Raw genomic sequence first — 10,199 nt, forward strand, 5'->3', positions numbered from 1 at the left:
CTTGGCTATAGTATCCCATTTGCAGAGATGTCTGCCTTATGGAGTGACAATTTTTTTTGCAACTGCTACACTTCAAAATCAGAAAGGTTCTTGGAATCTATTTTACAATCCTCTGCTAGAAAATCTATATCTTTGTTTTCCAGAGCCCTCAGCCTATGATTAAATAACCATTCCAATGGTAATCCATAATCCTCACATACATCACTGTAAACTTCCAGTAACATGTGGTGGCATGGAGCAGAGGCATACAGATTGAACATTCAGGTTCCTTAAATCAGGGCATCAACCCTACAGATCTTAGACATAATTTCCAGGATTACTTTCTCATACAAGCCCTGAATAAACAATCTGTGATAAAGCCACTATTCATTCTATGATTTTTGTAAATAAAACTGCAAGGAAAGAGGCAAGGAGAAGGTGTCTGAAATAGGAAAGCAAGGCAAGGTCTTTATCAAGGAGAGATTCTGAAATGGTCCCCATCCCTCAGTGCTGAGTTTCTAGTGCTAGTATTGCCTAGCTCTGTCATGCAAAATTTAAAGAGCATTATTGACAGAGATGCAGGTGGTACATTATCTGGTCTTCACTAAAATGTTTTTTCACTCATAAGAGACTTCTGGGCAGGTTTTATCTTGGAATGTACTTTGCTCAGCCCAACAGTGACATCTGAAAGCAAAAAAAAGCTACATGCACCCTTCACTGATCCAGCCACTCATATTTCTACCAGAACATCCTTCCCTGCCTTGGTATTCTCATTTCCCTGTCTCCATCTCACTACAAGCCCTCTGAGATTTCCACATGGAAACTGTTCCCCTAAAATGTCTAAGGCTTATGGCTTGTCTTCCCAAACTCACTGTGCCCCGGGGAAGAGATGCACACTGTGCTTTACTTCTGAGATCTAGTCCCTGCAAAGGCAAATCAGACAAAAGGTGGACAAGGTTGAATGTGACCAAATACCTTTAGAAGCCTTAGCTCATGGTTCTTGTTCACCTCAACTGCTGAAACAATCTCTGCTGGCCTTGACAAATGTTGGCTTGCCGCTGTGTATTCCAAATATTAGTGTGAATCTGTCAGTTTGAACACCTTGTCATTCTCTTTGTGCCTATCCAGTGACTTCTGCCTTCTGCTACATTACCGACTTCTCCCTTAATTTAATTTAATTTAATTCAATTCAATTTACTTTCATTTTCAAGCCTATCCCATTCTATCATCTCATATCCACTCTTCCAAAATGGCCTCCAGAGTTTGGCAAATAAAGTTGACCTTCATTACTCACTTGTCATTAATTCAAAGTAGTACTTTAGAAGCTGCTCCATGCCCTTCCTTGGAGGAACTTCACTCTGTGAGCTTATGAAATTGCCCTTCTTTGCCAGGTCTCCAGTCTTTCAAACATTTGGATTCTCCATAAGTCTACTGAACTGGAGCACTTTCTTCTTTATGTAAACTTCATTGAGTCCTTTGTTTTGTAAAGGTTTAATTCTATGTTTTTCAGGAGTCCTGCTTTGATCTTATTAGATTGAAATACCATAATTTTTTTTTAACATATCAGGGACTTAATTAGCCCTGTGTAAACTGGAAGTAGGCCCTTAATTATGCTCCTCATCTGTACCCTTTAAAAATATTTCTTACCTGTCTCATTTTTGATTAGAATGTAATTTCTCACGTTTTCAGCAAACTTTATAATTTATTATTGTGTCCCTCATTAAATTCCAACTGCTGCAAGGTCAGAGCCAGAGACTCAGAATTATGTCTACCTCTTGCTGTTTTTCCTTTTTGCAATGCTTTAAGAAATAAAGGAAAGTGGAAGTAAAACATTTCTCCAGTATTTCTCCAGTCATGGGATACACTTAAATCTTAATTTTAGACTTGGGGGGTTCCTTTGGTTCTTCTCTGCTTATTCATGAAAACAGGCTAGCTTTCAGTCTTTGCTTTGGGGTGAAGATACCTGCTTTATTCTGTGCTCAATCCCAAGTGATTGGTCTAGAAACAACAAATATGTGGAGCTCTTCTTTGATAAACTCCTTGCAGTAAAGGAAAGTTGTCAATCATCTGCCAAGACACTTATGGTCTCTGTTAAAATTTGTCCTAAAATCTTTCCCTTGCCACAACCCCCTGCAGGAAACTGGAGAAGAATAAGGAAGTCAGTGTGTGAAGACCTTTTGACTGTGTTGTTTCTCAGTCCTGTGTCTCTATTTCCTCTTACTTCTGTTTGTATCTCTTTCCATACATCCCAGATCTTACATTTTGACCATAAGCTGCATAGGGATGGGGTGGAGGCAATACATTCACACAGGCCTGGTTGCTACTGGGACATAGATGGCTTAAGACAAACAACATGCAGCAAACTCAGCAAGGTAAGGGCTAGAATGCAGACACTCAAGGCTAACTGAGAAGTGGCAGCATTAAAAAGTTGGGAAGAAATTTGACCTCTGTGTTAGATAATTATAGATGCTGTGCATATCAGGAAAGCTTGGATATAATTGACTTTACTGTAGGGGAAAAAAAACCTAGATTCCAGAAAAGAAATACCAATGATTGTATCACAAAGAAAAAGGACACTCAAATATTCACCCCCAACTCAAATCTGTTTGGACAATCTACTTATCAGCAGAAGCTCACAAGAACACCAACCCTGTATGCCCTAAGAAGTAGTGGAAAGAGAATTCCTCAGCTAATGCTGTCCTCACCTCTTCTGAGGCTGGATTGAGGGCACAGGCTTAGGACTGGAGAGCAGCATTTACAAAACCAGGTTAAAAGTTGAGAAAAAGGCAACAATTATGAGAGACTTAAAAATCAGTAGTTTTGTGATGTGAATTGTGATTCCTTCAGGAACTAAGTCTGATGCACCAAACTTGGTTATATCTAGGCCTTTACTTAAACGAACCAGGTTTTAGTCCTTTAATGGTAACGAAACAGTATTTTTCCAGTCACTCTGTTATTTCCTTTTCTCTTTACCTCTTGTTTTGTGCAAAAATTTTTTTCTTCAGCCATACCACTTAGAGGTCTGGATTTTTTTCAAATGACAAAGCACTTCAAAACCCCAATAGGTTTGTGGCAAATGAACGTGGTAAAAACGTGAACTATTCAACGTAGTAAGACATGATCTCACATTTCGAGTTTAGCAAAATATCCTGAAACCAGATACTTATGCAAATTATAAGAATTTCTTCTCCCCATTACATCTCAAGCAATTTACCAAGCAAGTTCCTGTCACAGAAAAAAAAAAAAAACATGGGCATCATGAGACAGGCGTACAAGTGTGAAAATAATTTTGTGAATAAAAACATTTTGCAATGGGAATTCTGACAGGATATCAGCAGGAAGGTTTGCCCTAATAAGTGTTCAGTGAAGAAAAGCAAATCACTAGAATGCAAGTGACTAACCCAAAATGAGAAAGAAACTTATATGAGAAACCTAGCTATTTAACATCCTAGCAATCTGAGTAATCACATTAGTGTAGTCCAGTGTAAAACTGCACGTCCCTCCCTCAGCTAAGTTCAAAGAGGTCGTGAAGCCCAAGCCACTCCTAAGATGAACCCTTTTTTTTAAGGCTCTGCAGCTTTGCTCTGCAAGGCCCTCAGTCCTCTCCCCTGCTCTGACACTTTGCTATGGTAGGATATGTAAAGTATAAAGGTTTCCTGTGACATGGGAATTAATAACATCCCTAAGAACAAAGAGAACTACAGTATAAAAGTGCATTAAAAGAAAGAAGAATATCGTATTGATCTTTTGGAGCACAAAACGCAGGCTTTTAGAAACAGCTTGAGGAATAACCTCACTCTAAAGACCTGAATCTCAAAGTCAAAATTAGGGCTCTTCTTTCAGCCATTCCCTTGTCTGGCCACTAGACCACGTGTAAGGTTCCATTTATGGGGAAGGGTAAAAGATGAAGAGTTCCCAAGATAGAAGAGTCAGGACAGGAAGATTCCAGACTACACAGACAAGAAGGTGCAGTAACTAAGTAAGATAGGTCCAGTGGCTGTAGCCCATGGACCTATCTGTAGCCCAAAGCATAGCCTGTATTTTTCATATGATATATTCAGGGAAGGTAGGGCAAGCAGAAGTCAAGAGGCTCTTGACCAGCTGAAGAATAGTTAGATAAGGGACACAGAGGAGAGAAAAGGTGTCCCCAGTGATTCTTGTGGATTGTATTTTAGTGGGGAACTCATACCTTGTTCCATGCTGTAACTGAGCTGGAAAGCATGGGAGCAGTGAAAGCAAGATCTTATTTGGAACAAGATCTCTTCTACTGCATGATCTACCTGCTGTCTGCATACATTAACTCAAGAGCCAAAGTCTGATTAGGAAGGGTAGAGGGTACCATGGCAAGGTAATCATCCATTGGAATGGATAACCAAAGGCAGCCTGGGCTCACTTAGGCAGGGAAGACAGAGACAACTTCAAGAGGCTCCAAAGGGAGGCATGTGCTTTACTTAGAAGAGTAATTATCATAACACAAGGCTTTTAAGGAGAAACAAGGGTAAAAAGGAAAAGGTTGTGGATTTGAAAATGCACCCTGAGAACAAAACAGCCAGGAAACAAGATGAGTACCACTGGAAACAAAGCTTGCTAGAGCAGTCTCAGACAGGAGAGAGAGGAGTGCCAGAGTGTTGCCTGTTACTCTAGCAGGGCAAGATCCCATGGGAATGCATGGCATGAGCACTGAGTTTTACATGGCAATCCTTTGCCAGTGTTTAGTGGCTAATTGCACCATCAATTTGCAGTCTCAATCAATTATCAGGAGATGACACCATAGTTGATGAAACTCAAATACATAATTTGTTTAACTGCATGCAAAAGCCAAGCCCAAAAGATACAAAGGGCAGATAATTTAGTTACTGCTCTGGATATGAAAATGTCAGGCATAAACTGGTAATTTCATGCCATAAATCTAACTGATATTCTAGTACATGATGCTGCAATAGCATTTATTTTACATTTAATATTAAAATTGATTTAAGCTTGTCTAACCAGTAATACAGTATGTGTCTGTCTCATTATTAGGGTGCAGTTTTTCTTTTTCCCATAGCAGTATTTTTGTTTATCATCAGTTCTGTTTTGAATGCTGGTTAAGAGTAAAATGACTGTGAATCTGTCATTACAAACAAATATTGCATAACCTAGGTATGGAAGCAGTAAGCTTATTTATATCATTAAGTATTTATGTGATTTCAAGACTAAGTATTTATCCTGGATCTTTGGATTAGGCTGGCTAGTGCTCAATAACTAATGCTGTTAGTTATTTTAGGTCACAGAGCAAAAGCAGGTCTTCGCAATCTACTAGATCTACATATATAAATGATGAAGCACCTTCTAAAAGAACTTCTCAAAGTGTGGGTTAAAAACAAGAATGCCAACCTTCAGGATAGCGGAAGTGAACACTCATTTTTATGGAATTCTTTAGGCAATGATTCAGAGATGTGACAGCTTATCATATAAAAAAGCAAAAATTTTCAGAGCTTACATGACTTTTAAAAGGTTCATAAGCGAAAACTGTTTCACTGAGGTTTGAAATGACGCAGGTGCTCTAAGCAGAGATAGCAATAATCAAAGCTCCTGCAGTGTTTTTCATCTCTTGATGCCAAGGTAGTTAGGCAGTAAAGTCTGTAGGTAGCAAAGTTCTGTATGGATGTGTAAGTCATTAGCTATAAACCTAGATAATTTCTTCTCGGAAACAGGAAAGCTTAAAGAGGCTGGGTTATGGTTCAAGTCACATTGCTGATACAAAAAGATGAAGTAATTGCAAGTGTAATCAGTATTTTGAAGGGGTAGCAATTTTTAAACATCAAAAGCACTAATATTAAAGCAAGCAAAGAAATCTGGGGTGGATGCAAGTCCTCCATAAAAAATCTAGTTTGCAGGGATTCACTGTGCCACATTAGGCAGAAGTACAGTTCTCTGCATGGTGCCCTGGTAGGAAATACCTGATGATTGCTAAAATATTAAGGGCTATGATTCTGCAAGCTGGCACCCCCAAAGGGCCCGAACTGCTCTAATGATGATTAGATTTCCTCCCACAATTCTTGAAGCAGAATGGATGGCAGTTTCAGATTGAATATATATTTTCCATGTGCTGAATAGTTGTTTTTGTTCATGCTGTTTGAGGTTAACTGTGCACGTACTAATCAAACCCACTGCTTCCTTTCTCGTAAAACCAAAACAAAGCTTCACATTACTTTCAGGTACAGCATCTGGGATCAAAGCTATATATACACACTGGCTCTGTGTGGGTTCAAACATTTCGAAGATTCAGTATCCTGAAAGGCGTCACCTCTTTTCCAGTCCTGAGAGTTCCAGTTTGTCTTAAAGTCAAAAGGCATCAGCACCTTCAGCCTGTCCCAGCACAGGAATGCTCTCAATATTGGTCACCGTGGGCTTTCTCTGCACAGCCACTGCCATCGCTGAAGGTGGGTAGATGAAGGAGGCAAGGTATCTGGGGTTGTTAACTTGTTTTCAGTTTCATGTCCTTGCAGGAGATGGACTTGGTACAAGAGGGTGACATAGGACTAATGGGAGCGAGGTCTTGGTGTACTGCAAGGTGTCTGGAAAACCAGACACAGATTTTGGAACAGTACCATCTGCAGGGATACTGGGCGACATTCAGAGTAGCTCAAGAAGCAAGAAAAGATCTTGAAAAACCAGGCCCTGCAAGTGAAGTTGTGACAGCTGATAACATGGGTGTAGGGGTTTGAAAGTATGGAGAAAGGGGTTTGAATGTATGATGTATGGAGAAATTTTACTCTTCATCTGGAATTCTTGCATAGCAGAACTGACAAGATAAACCCTGCCCCAAAATGGACTGATATAAAATGAGATTGAAAAAACAAGGCTGAGTCTTCACAGCTTACTAAAGCAAAAGACAGTGCATCCCATCATGTGTCATTACAGAATACAGAAGTTGCAAAAAGCTGTCAGTGAGGTTGTACATGGTACAGTAATTTCCCCTTAAGATGTTTTTTGCAGTCTGTCCATCAGGTTTTGTTATGTGCTATTATATTAGCTTGGGGTATTCATTGTTGCTGTGTATACTGTGGCTTGGGAGTAGCTAGTTAAAAGTAAGGAGAAAAAAGATCAGAAACAAAAGTATGCAACAGATTTTCTATTCAGTTTTACTGTTACCTAAAACATTCTCTTCCATGTTCCATACAGGATGTCAACTTTTTTGTTCCTAAATGTAAATATATTTCTACTGGGCAGAGATTTTGGTTTTAAAGTCTGATTTTAAATTTAAAATTTCAACCTTATCTTCAATAGCCTATTTTTTTTTTTTTAGTTTCTTATGTACACTAAGAAATTTGTGTTGAGCAAAACTGAAGCATGCAGGCCATTCATTGCCTAAGTAGGCCAAATAATCTACTATTTAAGCAACAAGTAATTGCTGAGATTTATAATATAATTTTTAGTAATCAAAGCATTTCTTGAGCTTTTTAAAGAATATAATGCATTGCTAATGTGAATTGTGGTCTTGGAGTCCCTTCTTTGAAAACAGCATTTCTAGAATCACCCATGGATAACAGGAAGCGGCAGAACTCCCTTCCTGCTGTACAGGTTTGAAGTAAATGACTCCAGATCCTTTCTTGACTGTTCACTTACCATCACACTCTTTACTTCCTTACAGTAATGGAAGTGACTCAGCCAGCAATTGTGCTGGCCAACAGGCAAGGAGTTGCCAGCTTGGTGTGTAAATACAAGAACATCGGGAATGCAAAGGAAATGCGAGTGACTTTGCTTAAACAGACTGGTGACCGGACCACAGAAATCTGTGCTTCATCATACACCATGGAGTTTAAAACATTCTTTGTGGAAAAGGTCATTGAGTGCCATGTTACCCCCGGTCAAAACAATGTGACCCTCACGCTGGCTGGCCTGCAAGCAAATGACACTGGGCTTTACATTTGCAAGATGGAGCGGATGTACCCCCCACCCTATTTTATGAACAAGGGAAATGGCACACATCTCTATGTCATTGGTAAGGCAAGCAGGTTTACACTACTGTGATACTTCCAAGTTAAGGGAGCAGCTATTACATCTCAAAGGTCTTCAGAGTTCTGTTTGTAAGAAGTCAGGGTGAATACTGGTTTCTGACTGAAAATCTTGATTAGCTCTTATTTCTTTCAGGTCTCCCTGTAGATGCCCAAAGTAAGCATAGTCATAGCCACAGAATGATAGCATAAGCAACACCATGCAGGGTACACCTATGTCTAGGCAGTTAGATACAGGAGTGCAAAAGTAATAGAGTAGGGTGTGAGCTCTTCTACAGATAAAAACTCTTTTCATTGGAGGTTGAGTAGGCAGCGACTCAGAGCTCAGTCCTGGTGGTATCCTGGGATAGCACATGCTAGAGAAAAGCAGTGTAGAGTCTGACTCACTGACTCTAGGGCCTTCCTTATGAAGCTCATGTGTGACATGACACGTGTGATATCATATGTTTTAGATCCAGAACCTTGTCCAGACACTGCCATATACCTCTGGGTATTAGGAGCTACTGCCTCAGGATTTTTTCTTTACAGTATCATCATCTCAGCCATTCTTGTGGGCAAAGCGGTAAGTCCCATCAACTCAGCCCCCTTCTGCTAATAATATCCCTTTGTGTGATAAGGACAAGGAGAAAGAAATGAGAACAGGGAAGAACACTGTGAACAAACCCAGTGGGATGCTCCACTTTGCAAGTGCAATGTTATTACAATAATGCAAAATAAGAGAACTTCCTGGACCTGCCACTTATATTTATTTATGGCTCATTTGTGTTGCCAGCATACGAGAAAGCATCAGCTTCCCTGAGCTGGACTGAGCCTTGGCTTAGGGCTAGATGCTTAAAAATACCAAGCAAAGTCCTGGATGCTTCCAGGATTGAAGGAAACAGTCTTCATGTGTACTCTCATTTCACAAATAATTCACACAAAATCCCAGAATTTAAATTTTTCCTTTTCTCATCGTTCACCTTTGTAAAGTAAATTTAAACAACCTTCCCCTTGGATGGAGGAAGTGTAACTTTAAGCATTTTGAATTTCACAGCTAGAAATGTCTGCACAAAAATATGCAAAATATAAGCCTGGGTTGCCTTTTTCCACAGGGGTCTGCAGCACTCATAGTCTGTTAGAAATGAACCTGAGCTTGAAACCAAACAATGATTTTCAATCAGTTTTTGTCCCTAGAAGGTAAATGAAACTGTCAGGTGTGAACACTCCTAGCTTTGAACCAACACTGAACTCTGAAGCAGGAGCACCTTCAAAGAACTAAATGAATGGCAGGACCTTTTTTTTTCCTTTGTATAAATAGCCCCTGTACGTCCTGATCCTCCACCAAATGCTCTTAACAGATCTTCTATAAAGAGGGAGAGAAAGGTGTCTAGACTACATTCTACTCAGTAAAGGAAGAACATCCATTGGTTTCTCTAAAATGTGCTGGTCAATGATTATGCTATGATTGCCTGTTTATCTTACTTTCTTCCCATATGTTACAGATAAAAAGAAGACGATGTCTCACTACCGGAGTCTATGTGAAAATGCCTTCTGAAAAGCTAGACAAAAAAGTGATTCCATTCCACATTACTGTTAACTGTAATAAGGAAGGAGAGAAACCATTTCCTAGCTGGGATGGAGTGTCTGCTAGTTCATTTCAGTTAAAGAAATAAATTTACAAAAGGCATACAGGAAGGTGAGAGAATATTCTTCATAGCTTCTATGGTTTGGAGGAGCATAAATAGTATATGTATTCATATTTGAAGATTAACCCTATCACATAAAAATGGCTACATTAGGCCATTGACTTTTTTGAGATGTATTGTACCAATATGTAATATATATATATATATACATAAGTGTGTAGCATTAAGAGCTATTGCTGTTGCAGTTGAAGATCTTACTGTCAAATTTCATCATGCCTACTGATCAACTGAAATCCAAACACTATTATGACAGAGACTTGTGTGTCATTGCAAGGGTAATCCACAAGTCTGGGGAGAGAGGTAGGAGAGCACACTAATGTACAAAGGAATGTTGACTTTTTTCCCCTGCATTGATATTTATTAGTTCCATTTCTGGCATTAGTGCTCTGCACTTCCACAGAGGCCTCCCCATAGGCTGGCAATGATGACACTGCTGCTCTAGAAGCCTGATCTTAACTCTCTTGAGTGGCGTTGTGTCCCAAAGTGCTGTGATGGAGCTGACTGATGGTGTCTCAGCCAGTGCTGACAGTTTGGT

General features: G+C 39.6%; 1 protein-coding gene across 1 annotated transcript; it reads left to right on the forward strand.

The window, feature by feature from the left end:
• Positions 1 to 6,346: 6,346 nt before the first annotated feature.
• CTLA4 (cytotoxic T-lymphocyte associated protein 4) lies at positions 6,347 to 9,631 on the forward strand (the record flags this gene model as incomplete). The annotated part of the gene is made up of 4 exons (XM_084209032.1): positions 6,347 to 6,404; positions 7,616 to 7,966; positions 8,432 to 8,541; positions 9,461 to 9,631. The coding sequence occupies 4 exons, from the start codon at positions 6,347 to 6,349 to the stop codon at positions 9,629 to 9,631; spliced, it is 690 nt and encodes a 229-aa protein (XP_084065158.1).
• Between the last annotated feature and the right edge of the window lie 568 nt (positions 9,632 to 10,199).

This window comes from Fringilla coelebs (assembly GCF_963513975.1).
Source record: "Fringilla coelebs genome assembly, chromosome: 7".
NCBI classification, from domain to species: domain Eukaryota; kingdom Metazoa; phylum Chordata; class Aves; order Passeriformes; family Fringillidae; genus Fringilla; species Fringilla coelebs.